This window comes from Pseudorca crassidens, chromosome 2 (assembly GCF_039906515.1).
Source record: "Pseudorca crassidens isolate mPseCra1 chromosome 2, mPseCra1.hap1, whole genome shotgun sequence".
In the NCBI taxonomy this organism is placed as follows: domain Eukaryota; kingdom Metazoa; phylum Chordata; class Mammalia; order Artiodactyla; family Delphinidae; genus Pseudorca; species Pseudorca crassidens.
In genome coordinates this window covers 156,961,918-156,982,731 of record NC_090297.1, presented here as the reverse complement: position 1 = coordinate 156,982,731, position 20,814 = coordinate 156,961,918, and the positions used below count along the sequence as shown (strand labels likewise).

General features: G+C 36.9%; 1 protein-coding gene across 1 annotated transcript in view; it reads left to right on the top strand.

The window, feature by feature from the left end:
- The window catches only part of PLD5 (phospholipase D family member 5), a 491,284-nt gene that overhangs the window by 197,796 nt on the left and 272,674 nt on the right, over nt 1-20,814 (top strand). The window contains exon 2 of the mRNA XM_067729472.1: nt 15,924-16,060. Within this exon, the coding sequence (XP_067585573.1) occupies nt 15,924-16,060 (137 nt within the window). The remainder of the gene's footprint in view (nt 1-15,923; nt 16,061-20,814) is intronic.

Genomic DNA, 20,814 nt, shown 5'->3' with positions numbered 1-20,814 from the left:
TCCTTTATCAAAGGTAAGGTGACCATATGTGCGTGGGTTTATCTCTGGGCTTTCTATCCTGTTCTGTTGATCTATATTTCTGTTTTTGTGCCAGTACCATACTGTCTTGATTACTGTAGCTTTGTATTATAGTCTGAAGTCAGGAAGCCTGATTCCTCCAGCTCTGTTTTTCTTTCTCAAGATTGCTTTGTCTTTTCGGGGTCTGTTGTGTTTCCATACAAATTGTAAAATTTTTTGTTCCACTTCTGTGAAAAATCCTATTGGTAGTTTGATAGGGATTGTGTTGAATCTGTAGGTTGGTTTGGGTGGTATAGTCATTTTCACAATGTTGATTCTTCCAATCTAAGAACATGGTATATCTCTCCATCTGTTTGTATCATCTTTAATTTCTTTCATCAGTGTCTTATAGTTTTCTACATACAGGTCTTTTGTCTCCTTAGGTAGGTTTATTCCTAGGTATTTTATTCTTTTTTGTTACAATGGTAAATGGGAATGTTTCCTTATTTTCTCTTTCAGATTTTTCATCATTAGTGTATAGGAATGCAAGAAATTTCTGTGCATTAATTTTGTATCCTGCAACTTTACCAAATTCATTGATTAGATCTAGTAGTTTTCTGGTAGCATCTTTAGAATTCTCCATGTATAGTATCATGTCATCTACAAACAGTGACAGTTTTACTTCTTCTTTTCCGATTTGGATTCCTTTTATTTCTTTTCTGTTTCTCATTGCTGTGGCTAAAACTTCCAAAACTATGTTGAATAATAGTGGTAAGAGTAGGCAACCTTGTCTCGTTCCTGATCTTAGTGGAAATGGTTTCAGTTTTTCAGCATTGAGAACAATGTTGGCTGTGGGTTTGTCATATATGGCCTTTATTATGTTCAGGTAAATTCCCTCTATGCCCACATTCTGGAGAATTTTTATCATACATGAGTCGTGAATTTTGTTGAAAGCTTATTCTGCATCTATTGAGTTGGTTTTTATCCTTCAGTTTGTTAATATGATGTATCACATTGATTGATTTGCATGCCTTGAAGAATCCTTGCATTCCTGGGATAGACCCCACTTGATCATGTGTATGATCCTTTTAATGTGCTGCTGGATTGTGTTTGCTATTATTTTGTTGAGGATTTTTGCATCTATGTTCACCAGTGATATTGGCCTGTAGTTTTCTTTCTTTGTGACATGTTTGTCTGGCTTTGGTATCAGGGTGATGGTGGCCTCATTGAATGAGTTTAGGAGTGTTCCTCCCTCTGCTATATTTTGGAAGAGTTTGAGAAGGATAGGTGTTAGTTCTCCTCTAAATGTTTGACAGAATTTGCCTGTGAATCCATCTGGTCCTGGGCTTTTGTTTGTTGGAAGATTTTTAATAACAGTTCCAATTTCATTGCTTGTGATTGGTCTGTTTATATTTTCTCTTTCCTCCTGGTTCAGTCTTGAAAGATTTCAATTTTCTAAGAACTTGTCCGTTTCTTCCAGGTTGTTCATTTTATCTCATATAGTAGCTTGTAGTAGTCTCTCATGATCATTTGTATTTCTGCAGTGTTAGTTGTTACTTCTCCTTTTTGATTTATAATTCTATTGATTTGAGTCTTCTCCCTTTTTCTCTTGATGAGTCTGGCTAATGGTTTATCAATTTTGTTTATCTTCTCAAAGAACCAGCTTTTAGTTTTATTGATCTTTGCTATTGTTTCCTTCATTTCTTTTTCGTTCATTTCTGATCTGATCTTTATGATTTCTTTCCTTCTGCTAACTGTGGGGCTCTTTTGGTTCTTCTTTCTTTGATGGCTTTAGCTGTAAGGTTAGGTTGTTTATTTGAGATTTTCTTGTTTCTTGAGGTAGGATTGTATGGCTATAAACTTCCCTCAGAGCTGCTTTTGCTGCATCCCATAGGTTTTGGGCTGTTGTGTTTCATTGTCATTTGTTTCTAGGTATTTTTTATTTCCTCTTTGATTTCTTCAGTATTCTCTTAGGGATTTAGTAGCGTATTGTTTAGGCTCCATGTGTTTGTATTTTTTACAGATTTTTTCCTGTAATTGATATCTAGTCTCATAGCGTTGTGGTTGGAAAAGATACTTGTTATCATTTCAATTTTCTTAAATATACCATGGCTTGATTTGTGACCCAAGATATGATCTGTCCTGGAGAATCTTCCATGAGCACTTGAGAAGAAAGTGTATTCTGTTATTTTTGAATGGAATGTCCTATAAATATCAATTAAGTCCATCTTGTTTAATGTATCATTTAAAGCTTGTGTTTCCTTATTTATTTTTATTTTGGATGATCTGTCCATTGGTGAAAGTGGGGTGTTAAAGTCCCATACTATGATTGTGTTCCTGTCGATTTTCCCTTTCAGTGGTTGTTAGCATTTGCATTATGTATTGAGGTGCTTTATGTTGGGTGCATAAATATTCACAATTCTTATATCTTCTTGGATTTATCCCTTGATCATTATGTAGTGGCCTTCTTTGTCTCTTGTAAAAGTCTTTATTTTAAAGTCTGTTTTGTCTTATATGAGAATTGCTACTCCAGCTTTCTTTTGATTTCCATTTGCATGGAATTTCTTTTTCCATCCCTCACTTTCTGTCTGTATGTGTCCCTAGGTCTGAAATGGGTCTCTTGTAGACAGCATATATATGGGTCTTGTTTTTGTATCCATTCAGACAGTCTATGTCTTTTGGTTGGAGCATTTAATCCATTTACATTTAAGGTAGTTATCGATATGTGTGTTCCTATTACCATTTTCTTAATTGTTTTGATTTTGTTATTGTAGGTCTTTTCCTTCTCTTGTGTTTCCTGCATAGAGAAGTTCCTTTAACATTTGTTGTAAAGCTGGTTTGGTGGTGCTGAATTCTGTTTTGCTCGTCTGCAAAGGTTTTAATTTCTCCATCAAATCTGAATGAGATCCTTGCTGGGTAATCTTGGTTGTAGGTTTTTCCCTTTCATCACTTTAAATATGTCCTGCCACTTCCTTCTGGCTTGCAGTGTTTCTGCTGAAAGATCAGCTGGTAACCTTATGGAGATTCCCTTGTATGTTATTTGTTGCTTTTCCCTTGCTGCTTTCACTATTTTTTCTTTGTATTTAATTTTTGATAGTTGATTAATATATTTCTTAGCATATTTCTCCTTGGATTTGTCCTGTATGGGACCCTCTGTGCTTCTTGGACTTAAATTACTTTTTCCTTTCGCATATTAGGGAAGTTTTCCACTATAATGTCTTCAAATATTTTCTCAGTCCCTTTCTTTTTCTCTTCTTCTTCTGGGACCCCTGTAATTTGAATCATGGTGTGTTTAATGTTGTCCCAGAAATCTCTGAGGCTGTCCTCAATTCTTTTCATTCTTTTTTCTTTTTTCTGCTCTGTGGTAGTTATTTCCACTATTTTATCTTCCAGGTCACTTACCTGTTCTTCTGCCTCAGTTATTCTGCTATTGATTCCTTCTTGAGAATTTTTAATTTCATGTATTGTGTTGTTCATCGTTTTTTGTTTGCTCCTTATTTCTTCTAAGCCCTTGTTAAACATTTCTTGTATTTTCTCCATTCTATTTTCAAGATTTTGAATCATGTTTACTATCATTACTCTGCCAAGATTTTGAATCATGTTTACTGTCATTACTCTGCCAAGATTTTGAATCATGTTTACTATCATTACTCTGAATTCTTTTTCAGGTAGACTGCCTATTTCCTCTTCATTTGTTTGGTCTAGTGGGTTTTTACCTTGCTCCTTCATCTGCTGTGTGTTTTTCTGTCTTCTCATTTTGCTTAACTTACTGTGTTTGGGGGTCTCCTTTTCACAGGCTGCAGTTCATAGTTCCCCTTGTTTTTGGTGTCTGCCCCCAGTGGGTATTGTTGGTTCAGTGGGTTGTGTAGGCTTCCTGGTGGGGGGGACTAGTGCCTGTGTTCTGGTGGATAAGGCTGGATCTTTTCTTTCTGGTGGGCAGGATTGCATCCGTTCGTGTGTTTTGGGGTTTCTGTGAACTTAGTATGATTTTAGGCATCCTCTCTGCTGATGCGTTGGGTTTTGTCCTTGCTAGTTGTTTGGCTTGGTTTGTCCATCATTGGAGCTTGCTGGTTGTTGAGTGGGGCTGGGTCTTAGCATTGAGGCGGAGATCTCTGTTAGAGCTCTCAGTGTTTGATATTACGTGGGGCCAGGAGGTCTCTGGTGGACCAGTGCCCTAATTTGGCTCTCCCTCTCAGAGGCTCAGGCCTTTTACCCAGCCGGTGCACCAAGACCCTGTCAGCCACACAGCTCAGAAAAACAGGGAGAAAAGAAAGAATGAAAGAGAAGAAAATAGAATAAAGTTATTAAAATAAAAAATTTAAGAAATATATTATTAAAATTAAAAAGTAATAAAGAAAAGAAGAGAGCTACCAAATCAATAAGCAAATCCACCAATGATAACAAGTAGAAAAAATAAACTGAGATAACCATATAAATAAGAAACTAGTCAGTCGCTTACAGCAAACCCCAAGTCTGCAGTTGCTCCCAAAGTCCACCACCTCAATTTTGGGATGTTGTCTATTCAGTGTTCCACAGATGCAGGGTACATCAAGTTTATTGTGGAGATTTAATCCACTGCATCTGAGGCTGCATGGAGAAATTTCCCTTTCTCTTCTTTGCTCGTACAGCTCCTGGGGTTCAGCTTTGGATTTGGCCCTGCCTCTCCATGTAGGTCACCCTCTGTCGTCTGTTCTTCACCCAGATAGGATGGGGTTAAAGGAGCAGCTGATTCGGGGGCTCTGGCTCACTCAGGTTGGTGGGAGGGAGGGGTACAGAAAGCGGGGCAAGCCTGTGGTGTCAGAGGATGGCATGATGTTGCAACAACCTGAGGCATGCCGTGTGTTCTCCCAGGGAAGTTGTCCCTGGATTACGTGGCAGTGGCAGGCTGCACAGGCTCCTAGGAGGGAAGGTGTGGATAGTGACCTGTGCTTGCACACAGGATTCTTGGTGGCTGCAGCAGCAGCTTTAGCGTTTCATGCCAGTCTCTGGTGTCAGCGCTGATAGCCGCGGCTTACGCCTGTCTCTCGAGCTTGTCTCTTGAGTTGTCTTACAGCTCACTGGTATTCTGTTCATTTTTCTTCTACTATTTTTTCACAGTGTTTTCATAGAGTTTACTAAACTCTTCTTATGTTGTGTCTAATCTGCTATTAATCCCATCCAATGTATTTCTCAATTCTAGAATTTTGTTTTGTTTTATTTTAGTTTCTCTTTTCAGAATATAACAGTGGCTAATACGGTCACATTTTCACCCTGGCTAAAAGAGTCTATAGATGCATGGGTAATCCACTCAAATACAAATTTTAAAGTAGTAAACACATTTTGTCCAGTGGCTAGTTAGGCAGATTATGAAACTTATCCAATGTCATATGGTTTTTCTTGGGCAATATATTTGTGCTAACCCAGTTTTCTCTTTTGAAAAACTATATGGTAGTAAGCTGTATACCATAGTAGTTAAAAGAGCATGGTCTGGAATTAGAATACCTAGATCTCAATTCTGGCTCTCCAAGTAACCTCAGTACTTTAATTTTTTATCATTGAATTGTGAACATAAATGAGATAATATGTTTAGCTGTTCAGTTAGTTCCTCATACATAGTAAATTTTAAAGAAATGACTGGATTTTTTCTCATATACTTTAATATAATTCAGTGAGCAAAAACTGATTTAGAAAATTAATTGATATTTGGATATGGCTTGTTGTGCCTGAGTTTTGTCATATTTCCAAGCATATATTATAAAATATAGATTATAAACTTTGAGTTTATTACTAGTGGATGAAATGTGCATTTTCATCTTATCATGAAATATTATCTTTAAAATATTTTTATATGTTTAATTGACATATAATATTATATTATTTTCAGGTATACAACATAATGATGCAGTATTTGTATATATTACAAAATGATCACCAAGGTAAATCTGCTTAGTACCTGACACCATACATAGTTACAAATTTTTCTTTCTTATGATGAGGACTTTTAAGATCTACTCTCTTAGCAATTTAAAAATATGCAGTACAGGCCTTCCCTGGTGGCGCAGTGGTTGAGAGTCCGCCTGCCGATGCAGGGGACACGGGTTCGTGCCCCAGTCCGGGAAGATCCTACATGCCGCGGAGCGGCTGGGCCTGTGAGCCATGGCCGCTGAGCCTGCACGTCCGTAGCCTGTGCTCCGCAACGGGAGAGACCACAGCAGTGAGAGGCCCGCGTACCGCAAAAAAAAAAATATGCAGTACAGTATTATTAACTGTAGTCACCATGCTGTACATTACATCCCCATGGCTTACTTATTTTGTAACTGGATGTTTGTACCTTCTGACCTCCGTCACCCATTTTGCCCACGCTCTGCTCCCCAACTCTGAAAACCACCAGTCTATTCTGTGTATCTATGAGCTTGGTTTTGTTTTGTTTCGGATTCTACATATAAGTACAATTATATAGTATTTGTCTTTCTCTGTCTGACTTATTTCACTTAACGTAATGTGCTCCAGGTCCATTCATGTTGTCAGAAATGGTAAAATTTCATTCTTTCTTATGGCTGAAATATATGTATATTTTCTTTATCCCTTCATCTTTTGATGAACCCTTAGGTTATAAATAATGCTGCAATGAATATGGGGGTTGCATATATCTTTTTGAGTTAGTGTTTTCATTTTCTTCAGATAAATACCCAGAAGTGGAACTGCTGGATCGTATGGCGGCTTTTTTTTAAATTTTTTGAGAAATCTCCATACTGTTTTCATAGTGGCTGTACCAATTTACATTCCCATCAACAGTGCCCAAGGGTTCCCTTTTTTCCACATCCTTAGCAACACTTGCTATTTCCTGTCTTTCTGATAATTGCCATTTTAACAGGTGTGAAGTGATATCCCATTATGATTTTGACTTGCATTTCCCTGATGTTTAGTGATGCTGAGCATCTTTTCATTTATCTATTGGCCATCTGTATGCCTTCTTTAAGAACATGTCTTTTCAGATCTTATGCTCATTTTTTTAATCAAATTGCTTTTTCTTTTGTGTTGTATAAGTTCTTACATATATTTTGGAGATTAACCCCTTATCAGGTATATGATTTGCAATATTTTCTCCTATTCAGTAGATTGCCTTTTTATTTTGTTGATGGTTTTCTTTCCTGTCCAGAAGCTTAGTTTGATGCAGTCCCACTTGTTTATTTTTGCTTTTGTTGTCTTTGTTTTTGGTGTCAGATCCAAAAATCATTACCAAGACTGATGTCAAGGAGCTTACCACATATGTTTCCTTCTAAGGATTTCGTGGTTTCAGGTCTTATGTTCAACTCTTGAACCCATTTTGAGTTAATATTTGTGTATGGTGTAAGGTAGTAGTCCAGTTTCATTCTTTTACATATGGCTGCCCAATTTTCCCAAACTATTTATTGAAGAGACTGTCCTATCCCCCTTGTGTATTCTTGGCTCCTTTGTTGTGTATTAATTGACCATATACATGTGGATTTATTTCTGGACTCTGTGTACTGGTCCATTGAGCTATGTGTCTGTTTTTATGTCAGTAGATACTCTTTTGATTAATACAGCTTTGTAATATAGTTTGAAATCAGGGAGCATGATGCTTCCATCTTTGTTCTTCTTTCTCAAGGTTATTTTGACTATTCAGGGTCTTTTGTGTTTCCTTACATATTTTAGGATTGTTTGTTCTGTTTCTGTGAAAAATGCCATTGCAATTTTGATAGAGATTGCATTCAATCTGTAGATTGCTTTGGGTGGTATGGACATTTTAAACAATATTCACTCTTCCATTCCATGAGCAGAGAATATCTTTCCATTTTTTTGTGTCTTCCTCAATTCCTTTCATTAATGTCTTATACAGTATACCTCATTTTATTGTGCTTTACTTTGTTGTGCTTTGCAGATATTGTGTTTTTTACATATTAAAGATTTGTGGCAAGTTGGTCAGTGCTGTTTTTCCAACAACATATACTTACTTCTTGCCTTTTGTCACATTTTGGTAATTCTTGCAACATTTCAAACTTTATATTGCTATTATATTTGTTATGGTGATCTGTGATCTTTGATGTTACTATTGCAAAAAGATTATGACTCACTAATCAATCACCTTACTGGAGAGCTCCGATGATGATTAGAAATTTTAGCAATAAAGCATTTTAGTTAAGGTATGTACATTTTTTAGATATTATGCTATTGTACACTCAGTAGGATACAATTATCTGTAAGCATAACTTTAATATGCACTGGGAAACCAAAAAAAGTTGTGTGATTTGCTTTATTGTGATATTCACTTTATTGCAGTGGTCTGGAACTGAACCCACAATATCTCTGAGGTATGCCTCTGGTTTTCAGTTTACAGATTTATCATCTCCTTGATTAATATTATTCCTAGGTATTTTATTCTTTTTGATGCAATAGTAAATGTGATTGTTTTCTTAATTTCTCTATTTAATAGTTTGTTATTAGTGTATAGAAACACAATAGGTTTTTGTATATTAGTTTTGTATCCTGCAACTTTACTGAATTTGCTTATTAAGTCTAACAGGGTTTTTTTGGTGGAATCTTCAGTTTCTATATCTAATATCTTGCCATCTGCAAATAGTGAGAGTTTCAATTTTTCCTTTCTAATTTATATGCCTCTATTTTTTTTCTCACCTAAGTGCCCTGACTAGGACTTTCAATACTATGTTGAATAAAATTGGTTAGAATTGGCATCATTATTTTGTTCCTGATCTTAGAGAAAAAGCTTTCAGCTTTTCACCATTGAGTATGTTAGCTGTGGGCTTGTCATGTATGGCCTTTATTATTTTGAGGTATGTTCCTTCTGTATCCACTTTGTTGAGAGTTTTTATTATAAATTGATGTTGAATTTTGTCATGTGATGTTTTTGCATCTATTGAGATGATCATATGATTTTTTTCTTCATTTTGTCAATGTGGCATATCACATTGACTTGCAGATGTTGAACCATCCTTGCATCCCTAGAATGAGTTCCATTTAATTATGGTGTATGATCTTTTAATGTATTGTTTTGTTTTTAAACTTTTAATTTTATATTGGAGAATAGTTGATTAACAATGTTGTGATAGTTTCAGGTACACAGCAAAGCAACTCATCCATAGATAAACATGTATCCATTCTCCCCCAAACTCCCCTCCCATCCAGGCTGCACATAACATTGAGCAGAGTGCTATACAGTAGGTCCTTGTTGTTTATCCATTTTAAATATAACATTGTGCTATACAGTAGGTCCTTGTTGGTTATCCATTTTAAATATAGCAGTGTGTACATTAATGTATTGTTGAATTTTGTTTGCTGATGTTTTGTTGAGGATTTTTGAATCTACATTCATCAGGGATATTGGCCTATAATTTTCTTTTCTTGTGGTATCCTTGTCTGGTTCTCGTATTAGAGTAATGCTGGCCTTGTAAAATGAGTTTGGAAGTATTCCTTCCTCTTCTGTTTTTTGGTTTGAGAAGGATTCATATTCTTCTTTGAATATTTGGCATGATTTACCAGTGAAGCTTTCTGGTCCTGGACTTTTGTTTGTTGGGCGGTTTTTGATTAGTAATCAATCGCCTTACTAAGTAATTAGTCTATTCACATTTTCTGTTTTTCATGATTCAGTGTTACAAGTTTCCATTGCTTCTAGTTTGTCCAATTTGTTGGTGTATAATTGTTCATGTTAGTCTTACGATCCTTTGTTTTTCTATGGTGCTAGTTGTAATGTCTCCTCTTTCATTTCTGATTTTATTTATTTGAACTTTCTCTCTTTTTTTTTCCGCAGTGAGTATAGCTAAAGGTTTCTCAATTTTGTTTATCTTTTCAAAGAACCAACTCTTATTTTCATTGATCTTTTCTATTATCCTTTTAGTCTCTATTTCATTTATCAATATTTCTGCTTTGACCTTTGTTATTTCTTTCCTTCTACTAACTTTAAGTTCGTTTGTTCTTTTTCTAGTTTCTCAAGGTGTAAAGGTAGGTTGTGTATTTTTGTTTCTTGAGTTAAGTATTTATTGCCATGAACTTCCCTCTTACAAGTGCTTTTGCTGCATTCCATAATCTTTGGTATGTTGTATTTCCATTTTCATTTATCTCAAGGTATTTTTTAATTTCTCTTTTGGTTTCTCCATTGACCCATTGTTTTTCCATTCACTAGTGTGTTTTTTAATCTCCAGATATTTTTGAATTTTCCATTTTTCTTGTTAGTGATTTTTAATTTCATACCATCATGCTCAGAAAAGATGTGTGATATGATTTCCATCTTCTTAAATTTATTAGGACTTGTTTTTTGGTGTAACATATGATCTATCCTGGAGAATGTTTCATGTGCACTTGAGATTTTTCCACTCTTGTTTTTGGGAACACCAAGTCTTCCTGGACCCATGCTGGGTTAGGGATTGTTCCACCTGCTCCTTTCAAGTGATTCTTTTCTAGTCCTCAGGTAGTTTCCTTATACACAAGGAGACCCTGAAGATTTCCACAACTCCTTCTGTGAAGATCTCCTCTCGTTAGTACTCTGTCCTGTGGACTCTAGCTGATTTGGCCTTTCTAAAATCCCAACTTTGTCTCCTCAACTTAGAGAGATTGAGTGTTTCCAGTGTTCCCCTTTTTGTGCCATGGTGTGGAAGCTCATTCAGTATGTTCTGATACTCAGTTGGGCACTCTGAGCTGGTGATATACTTTGGGAAGTTATTGGTATATATAGCCAGTGCAGACCTGGAAGTAAAATACCTCAGGAAGGGGTTACAGAGGGAAAAGAGAAAATCCTAAGCTAGAACCCTAAGGAGCAACAAAATATATGTGGAGAGTTAAGTGATAATTCTTCTAAAGTGATTTTCAAAGCAAAGCCCTTAAGTACTTAGAGTTTAGAGTTTCTGATACTGTTCCAAAGTATGGCCATTACTTAGGAGTTGATAAGTCATTAGCTAAGATTACTTTGGATCTTCTGAGTATCCTGTTTTCTGGGCACATATCTAGGCACTCAGGATAGGAACACATCTAGAATCATAGGAAAGTCCTACAGACTCAGGAATGCCTTGTGTCCACAGCTTAGAGTCAAATGTCCAATCTTCATTTCTACACTAATGGACCACCATGAGAATTTGTGAACCAAAAACTAACAATAATAATAAAATAACCATAGCTAAGTAGAAAATGAAGTCAAGAAAAGAAAAAAAAAGAAAAATTTGGATCTAGAAAACAGATCTAGAGACTTGAGGTTTTGAGACCTAAATTAAATCCCTGGACTGTCTCCAACCAACTGGTTGGGTCACCTTGGACAGCTCGGTAACTAAACATCTTTGACTTAGTTTGCACATCTTTCACATGGAGAATAATTGTACCGGAACTTCCAGCTTTGTGGGCATTAAAATCTACATACATAAAAGTGGTTATTTTTAAAACTTTGCCATGATCTTGTTCAAAAAAAACTAGTCATGGTAAATGAATGAAAAATAATATGAATAATTTTAATTTATGGTTAATTTTTGCTTATTTACATTTTGCCTCTAGGTAAAAATTCATTTTAAGAGCTTGTCAAATGGTATATAAGCCCCAAGTTGGAAACATAATACTTCTAATTTTAAAATTTAATATTCTTTTCTCATTTAGAGGTTATACACCTCTTTTCTGTATTGAGATAAAATGTATTTGATAAGGATATGGTATTCAAATATTTTCAAAGTTAGCATAGTTAGATTTATTTCTTAACCAAGCAAATAAGTCTTTTCAAAATAGCTTCAGTGTAAAGTACAGTGAAAAGAACTGATTGTCACTAATAATAGCATTTCAAATATTGTTTTCTTTTAATAGGTTGAGTCATCAGTGAAGTTTAGGTTGTAATCATGTTTATGGATTCTCTTTAAAACTTTGCTTCCCTTGATTCAATTCAATACAAACAAAAAAGTGTGTTTCAAATCAATTCCTGAATGATCTGAAATGATCTGTTAAGGATTTGAAAATGAATAAATCTCTTAGTAACCTGGAGTTTGGTCTCATTTACAAGACTCCTATGCTGTCATTTGAACAGAATCTTTCACTTTTGATGAGTTGGAAAATAAATGAGACTAAAGAAATTAGTGGTATGATCTCTTATTGTTATAGTACATTGTTTCAAGGAGACGTTTGAAAATGAATATCAGAGTCTGAATTTCTCTTATTTGACAAACTAAAATGAAAATAATAAATGAAAATAAAATGAAAATAGTTCAATTGTTCATTTTAATAAAAGTTGATAATATAGAATTGAATCAATAGAAGTGAATAGAAATTTGTGAGGGTTATTACATCAAAGTACTTCAATAGCACACATATTAACTAGAATTCTTATTTACTGTTTTATCATAAAAATCAGAATAGAGGGAAAGGAATCAATGTTGTTATAGAGGAAGCATTTAGTATTAACTTCAGTAGGATTCATTCATTGAGTACCCACTATGTATCTGACGTGGTATATTCATGCTGCTCTCTCTAGGATTCTTTCTGAGAAAATATTTAATTATATTGTCCTAGGTTAGAGGCTTTTCTGGACTGGATTAATGTGAATATCATTACATTATTTCAAATCTCTCTAAAAGCTTTTTGTTTGTTTCTATTTATAATTTATATAGAGAAATGGATAAAATGGGGAAAATGTTTAATCTTTTTTTTTCTGTTGTAAAATGAGTGGCTTTGAAGGAAAGTTTTGTGAGTAAGGGAGACAATGATTTTTCATGCAATGAGATACTATACAACAATTTAAAACTATGCTTTAAAAGAATATTTAATATATTAAAACATGATTACGTGCAAAAAGTAGAATGTAAAGCTATATATAGCATGCTATAAATATTATCAGATTGTTATATAGGTAGATGTAGTACAGGAAAGAACCAGAAGAAAATGTTAATGGCAATTATGTCTGAGTGGGAATCTGGGTGATTTATTTTCTTTTTCATACTATATACTTTCTCAAAATAGTTAATAGCAGACATTTTCTGATCGTACAAGTAATGAGTATCATTAAATAAATAAAAAGTAAAGGGCAGAAGACAATTTATTCCAAAATTTAAAAATTTTTTGTTTAAATAATTGTTTAAGCCCCTACAAAGAAAATAAATCACAAGATTTACATTTAGATTAATAGAGTGTATTTATCATGATCCCTTTAATGTTTGAAAATAAACTACTACGGGCAGGTGAATTTGAAGGATGAACATGTATTAAGTAGCGTTTAGTAGAGATGACACTTTGATACGTCCAAGTGTGGCACCTGGACCAGGAGCATCAACATATCCTGGGAACTTGTTATAAATGCACACTTTTGGGCCCCATCCCAGACCAGGTGATTTAGATGCATGCTTAAGTTTGAGAAATGCTGCTTTAGAGTTTTGGATTCTGAGACTGATATAGAACAATTTCTGAATTTTATCCTAGAAAACTTCCGTCTCACATTTCTTTTCTCTCTTTTTGTCTTATTTCTTCCTCTCGTTCTCTCTGTCTCTCAGCCTCTCTCTTACACATAATTGCATTTTTTGTTGTATGTTTTTTGTTTATTCATATTTTTACCTTGTTTCCCCAAAATATTTGAGACAGCTTACAGAGGTGCATATACTACAATATACTAACAACAGCAAACACTCATTTAGTGCTATTTTTCAGGTACTGTTCTAAGTACTTTACATAAAGTATCTCATTTAATTTAAGTTTTAGTAACAGCCCCATAAAGGTAGTTGTTATTATTATTATGATGCCCATTTTACAGACAAGGAATCTAAAGCATAAAGACCAAATAACTTGCCCAAATGCATACAACCAGTAAGTGGCAGAGTCCAGGCAATCTTTTTCCAAAGTCTGAGCCTTCAACTAGTTTACTGTGCTTCTTCTTAAAGATAAAATTAGATAAAATTAGTGAAGAATTGGGGATGAATGCCAAGTAAACCTATTCTGCAGAGTTTTACAGAGTTGGTAAGCATGGCCCATGAATTGCCTCTAGCTCCCACAAAGAGTGAAAAAGAATGAGCTATAAGATTTACAGTCACCAAAATGTGGAAATAAACCCATTTTCAGGAAGGTCACTGAGAGAAATACCTCTAGTTGCTCTCCATCCTGAGAAATATTCATTGTGATTTAAATTTCATTCATTCACTCTGTATTTGTTTATACAATAACTATCTCTTGAGCACCTTCTGTTTGTTAGGCTCTTTGCTCGTTGCATGTGGATGGAAAGAATAAAACAATCCATGCCTTAGAGAAACCCAGAGCCTAGGGTTAAAGAACAATGGTGTATCTTCCTTGGGCTTTCCCCCACTTTCTCTCTGAGTGTGCCAGTCGGAGAAGAGCATAATGACAGGCAAGAATGGACTTGGAATAGGTTCTACTATGAGAGAAGACCTGAGGGAGGATGAGAAAACACTAAAAGGAAACAACCATTTGATCTGTAGTGCCTGGTCACAGACATTATTTCCTGACTACGTCTTTCTCTGTAATCTGTAACCTGAGGCTGCCCCTGGACAAACTGGACTTTAGGAGGTTCCTTGATTCTTTGGAGACTACGTGGCTACAGGGATGAAGGGCAGGAGGGTGGTAGGAGGAGACAAAGCCAGATGGTTTTAACAAAGCTCTGAAATGTGTGTGTGTGTGTGTGTGTGTGTGTGCGCGCGTGCACGCGCGCACATGTGCACGCATGTCTGTGTATGTATGTATCCTATCACTAAGAAAGTGCTTCTGGCTGCCTGGTCAAAGGTCACCCTTACCCTTTCTGAAAATAGTTCCTAGAAGCTGCACAAAGACTTAAAAATTCTTCTTTCTTCTCTCCTCCCCATCCAGATTTACCTAATAAATTGAAAACAGGCAAAATTATTTGTCCCAGTGGTCATGGCTTTGCCTAGTTAACATGGCCTTATCTTACGCCACCTTTGACCGTGAACCCCTGGAGATAGGGATGTCTTGAATTCCAACACTTGGGCCTAAAGATAAGGATGTGATTTTCTTTGACCACCTGGAACTTGAGCTTGTGTTTCTAAGTGAAAACCATATCAAGAGTGTGAATGTTGGTTAAGATTTTATTCAGTGTTTTGAAATGAATGATGTTGCCTAATGACCCATGATGCTGGGATCTGATAGATTTAATTTTCTGATCAAAGTGCAGAATTCATACTGACCACAAGGACATCTTTCCTGAAGTCATCATGCCATAAATATCTTAGAGCAAGATGAGATGGGAAAAGCAAGAAGATACAGAATTTGAATGCAGTTTGCATAGAGTTTGGAAAATGGTGGTAATAACAGGGGACAGAGAATAATTATTGAGCCACCCTGTGTTTCATTTTTAATTTGCAATAATGGGTCTTGTAGTGATCTTTTCTGGACTACTTTTGATTAGAAAGAAGAGCAAATTCGTTTGGAAATCTTGATGCAGCACCTAAATTATTTAATAGATTCTAACATATTTGGCAGGGATTTGAAAGCTATGTTGAGGAATAAGCATAAAGGTCTTAGGCATTTCACCCAGAGAGCGGCCCTTCTCTGGCAGTGACAAAACTAATTATTCCCCAAAGGGTTTTTTTTTTTTTTTTTTTATAAATTTATTTATTTATTTTTGCTGTGTTGGGTCTTCGTTTCTGTGTGTGGGCTTTCTCTAGTTGCAGAGAGCGGGGGCCACTCTTCATCGCGGTGCGCGGGCCTCTCACTGTCGCGAACTTCTCTTGTTGCGGAGCACAGGCTCCAGACGCGCAGGCTCAGTAGCTGTGGCGCACGGGCTTAGTTGCTCCGCGGCATGTGGGATCTTCCCAGACCGGGGCTCGAACCTGCGTCCCCTGCATTGGCAGGCAGATTCTCAACCACTGCGCCACCAGGGAAGCCCCCCCAAAGGGTTTTGCCTAGAACTTTGAAAAGCTGCCACATCTTGAGTTTCCTAAGCAAAAGGTGCTTTACTTACTTTTCTTTTTCTTCTTTCTCTCTTGCAGTCCCAACAGAAGTGCATCGTCATCTTTGCACTGGTGTGCTGCTTTGCCATTCTCGTTGCATTGATATTTTCAGCCGTGGACATCATGGGAGAGGATGAGGATGGGCTCTCAGAAAAAAATTGTCAAAATAAATGTCGGTAAGAGGTAACAAACAAAAATTTAAAAATTCTCTTTTAGGGAGTGGGTGAGAAAGTTAAAGAGGGTCCTGGAGAGTGGAGAGAAAAATATCATAAACACACATGGTCACCCAACTTCCCACTGGGTTAAACTGAGACATGACTCACTGTCCACTGATGCTCTTACTTTTATTTAGACCAAGGGAATAAAAATGAGTAATGATTTAATTCACTTTACAGTTAGGGCATATTCTATACAAAGGAGTGGTTGACAAAATGAAATTTTGTAACAATCTGCCTCCTGGACACCACTGTGTATGAGGTTTTGATTTGTTCCATAATGAGCTTGGCAAAAATGAAGGCCCCAATGGACAAAGGACACCATGCTAGTTGTTATTTCAATTAGAAGTTAAACACACATCTCAGGAAAAATTCCCACTTAAAATTAGGGATTAAATAAATAAGCATGTCTATGAGAAGACACAGGTCTCCTCAATCCGTCCCAATTTAGCACAAAATTTATTTTTAATCCAGAAATTACAACAACTTTACCATTATATTTCTGTATTTTTTCTCTTCAAGTACATTAAATAACATTTCCCTAGGGTCACTTCTGACTGCACAGCAGTCACAGCATGGTTTTATCCACATAAATCTCCTCATCCAACTCTTCCCTGAGCCCTACTTTATTTTTTGAGGTTGGTAGGAGAATGTAGAAAAGTACCAAGGGGGACAGAGAAGTAAGAGGCTTATTTTTATGTACATGTTGCTGTAAAGCCGAAGTGAGGCCATAAAATTACAATGGTTATTATAACTTAGAGCTTATAATGAATTTTAAATGTTATTTTTCCCTTTGGAAAGCATTAGTCAAAGTGCCCCTCTTTTCTAGCTTCAAAGATCAACCACAGCCTCCTAATGTATGTGTGAGTTTTTATCCTGGATATTTTGCCTTGAGGGTTCAATGTCTGAAGAAAAAAAAAATCTGGAAAAGGCAATTGAAATTTTGGGAGGTTTAACCCATGATACATTATAGTTTAATTACCAGGCAACAGTATTATACAGAACAAAGGATACAAGAGAGAAATCAGTATACATTTTAGATTTTTTCCTTCATGTTAGATAGGTGTTCCTAAATATGTTTGTTTCCCAGACTGAATTTGGGAGAAAAATTATATTGGGATTATAAGGAAAGCAGTAGAAAAACAGCAGGTCATCATCATCTGCCTCCTGATCACTCCATCTTCATCAATACCTTGTGCTAATCCTGTTACATGACAAATATAAACATTCTGTGGGCAAGGGTCCAGTGACTCATACTTCCTCAGTGGAATGCCTCTACCCCTCTCTCTCACGTCACCTGTAATGAAGACTGCTGAGTACTTTACATGGCAAACCCCAGAACCTAGAAAGTAATTTTGTAAAGGTCAAACTATGATGACTTCCTGAAGACAAAATACCCAGGGCCTTTTAGCAAACATTGCCAGATATTGGTAGTTTTCAACAAAAAAGTTGGAGGCCTTCGAATTATGCCTCTTTTCATTTGGGGGAAGCTATAATTTAATCTAATTTTGATTTTTTAACTCATACAACTGGAATATCGGTCTGGTTATTTCTTCTATCTCAGACAATAACTAAATCCTGATGACCCAACATTGTTTCTCCCTCCATCTAGAACATATTCTCCCAATTACCAACTATGCTCCTGCTTCCTTTCCCCTGAGTAGTTGGAATCACTATCCTGATTACTTTGTTGCACCCCTACGTGCAACTGTCTTTTCCAGAACTTGCAGCCCCTCCAGATCTTCCTCTCTTCTACAGTCTCTTCCCCTATGTCTTGCATTTCTGTTCTCCTACATTCTCAGCCTTGTAATAGGCACTTTTGTATATCTGCCCGGGTGGCGTCTGCCTTCCTCCTAACATCCTGAGAAGCTTCTGCTTTTTCTCCTCTATCCAAAGCACAGGGTGGAGGCAGGGCAACTGCAATTCCTTACACCCCAATCCAGTCCCAGTCTCCAGTGGAACAGTCCATTGCCCCACCATCTTCCCTCAGTCATTCTCATTTTAATTTGATGAACTTTTCTTACATCAGCCACTGTCTCCTTATCACCATAGGCAACGTTACCTTCTACCAGGACTCTCTCTCTCCTTCCTTTGTGCCTGGCTAATAGATCTTCCAGCCACCAGTCCCATCCCTTGCCACTGTCCTTAGTAACTGTAAAATTTACTTCCAGTACCCTAACCTTACTGTTTTTAACCACCTCAGGTCAATAACTTTAATGTCCACTTTGCCTTTGCACCTGCTAGCAAACTACTGCACCTCCCAGGTAGCCTAATGTAGTGAAAGACCATGGACTTTGAAATTTGAAAGATCTGGATTCAAATCTATATTCTACCACTTACTGACTCTGTAAACTTGGGCAAGATATTAACATAATTATGTCATTCATCACCTTTTTGCAGAACAACAAAGGACTGAACAAGGAGTTACACCATAGTTCATGAGACAAACATAGTGATTTTCTGTGGTCAGAAGTGCAGTGGGAAAGTCAGAGGAGGTTTGGGGGAGTGGCCTGACAGAGTGGAAAGAGGAAACCTGGCCTTGGACGCCGCTCCACTCCTGATAAGTTATGAAAACTATTTTAGTTTTATTTCCCTTAAAAGTGGTAGATTAAAAAAAAATCTCTCTCACAGGGTTTTATGAGGCTTCAGTAAGTTGTATAAACCCATAACCAAGCTGCAGGAAGCTCATAACAAGCAATATATAAATGTCAGCCCTCTCCCTGTCCGTTCCTAAGAGTGCAGAATCCCCCTTCTCTCTTCACAGCTAGCTTCCTATTCCCCCCACTTTGGCACTTATCCTGAATCTACTCTTTATCTTGATTTTAGTTATCTTTGGTTCTGTGGAGGTAAACAAAGAGGACAAACATATGAGAATGAGCGAAGTAAACATGAAAACAGATGCTATTTATTCAGAGCTTGCTATGGCGAGTCAGTTCGCCTCAGTCATTTGTGCTTTAGCAGAGACTCAGAGGCAGGCAGAGGAGGGGGCAAGCTTCATAGTGGTGTGGCCTAACTGGAGGCTGTTGGTCTGGGGGAGCTGGAGGTGGGCTAACTAGATGAAGGCATCCTGCATGATGGGTTAGGGGTACATACTTGGCTTTCTCTGGTTGGTCCTAAATTGGAAGTAGGGACAAAAGTTAGGGAGGCTAGCAGTTATTAAGTTCTGGCCATTTTGGTTTCAGAAGTTATTGTTTAGCCTCCTGGATTATTACTAGAGATAGCAGTCCTACTTCCTACAAGTCTGCCATATAGCAGGCTGGGCTGGTTATTAGAGACAAGAAGTTGGTTTCCTGGGCAGGTTGCTGCAGGTTGTGACTCAGAGTTCTACTGTATATATATATATATATATATATATATATATATATATATATATATATATATATATATATACACACACACATACACACACAAATATATATATGGACTGGCCATTACTGATTTGCATATTCAGTCTCCCACTTCCCTAAACCTCCTCCTATACTATCAGCTCCTTCTGTTTTAATTTTCTTTTTATCCATTTGCTAGACCATGACCAGTGTGTCTGTGATACTTCCTGAAGCATGATGTAGTCTTACTTGCCTCCTTGGATCTTGTGTCTCAACCATGCTGCCAGTTCTTAAACTGGTTGACTCCTAGTTCCACCCATCCTTGCCCACAGGGCAGCCTCAACCATTGCTCCAACCCCCCAGCAGCCTGCAGAGAGTGAGTTCCATGTTCTTCAGTCCTAGGTTCCTCCAGGCAGGAATGCCCCCAGTAAAATAAGTGACGTCATTTGGAGATGCACCCACTGAGTACGCTGGAGCTGACATAGACCAGAAGGCAAAACTGCCAATCTGCAGAAGCTCTAGCATGCCAGTCTCAACTTACTCCTTCTGTACAAAGTTGCAGTCCTCCTCTCATGACCTTTTCCCATCATAACCTTTCTAGACTCTATCTACCCTCAGGGTGGCACTGAGGAGGTCACATGGTGCTCAGCTTCTAATTACCATTTACTTCACTCACAGAGTTTTCTCTTTATGTTCTTCTCCTTGCTGAGCAAGTGCTGCTTGCTCGGTGCAACCTTTGCTGAGATCTAACTACCTTGTAATTAAGCTCCTTCTGTGTTTGTACCTCTCCTCACTCCTGAAAGTTGAAAGAGTACAAGACATTGTGCAGTCTGTTCGTGGCTTCGCACTGTTTTGACAGTCTCTTTCCAAGGTCTCCTCATCCAGTGTACTCTTTTCTAAATATATTACTTTAATTCATTTTGTCTCTACTAACTAGCCTAGATACCTTTCTGTCCTCTGAAAGATTACCACTCCAAATCATACTGCCCACTCAGTGTTTTCCCAACTTTTACATGTCTTTCTAAAACAATGTATCTCCTTATAAATAATGTCCTATTTGTGATTTATTTTTTCCTGACTTCTTATTTTATTTCTCTTCCTCTTTTTATTACTTAGCTTCGATAATACTCTATTAGTAGAATAATGATACCCTTGATTATAGTTTTCCATACAAATCAATAAAATAACTGCTCTAAACTTATCTTCCAAAGTGCGTTTCAACCAACCTCGGTTGTTATGCCCAGAAGCAAGATTTTTTGACCTCAGTAAGTGACTTTGACCAATTTCTCTGTCTCTCTGTACTGAATTTATGGGTACTTTCCATCATTTCCCAGTGTGTTTTTAATTGCTGATTCAGTCTTTATAAATATAAACCTCCACGTCTCTTGA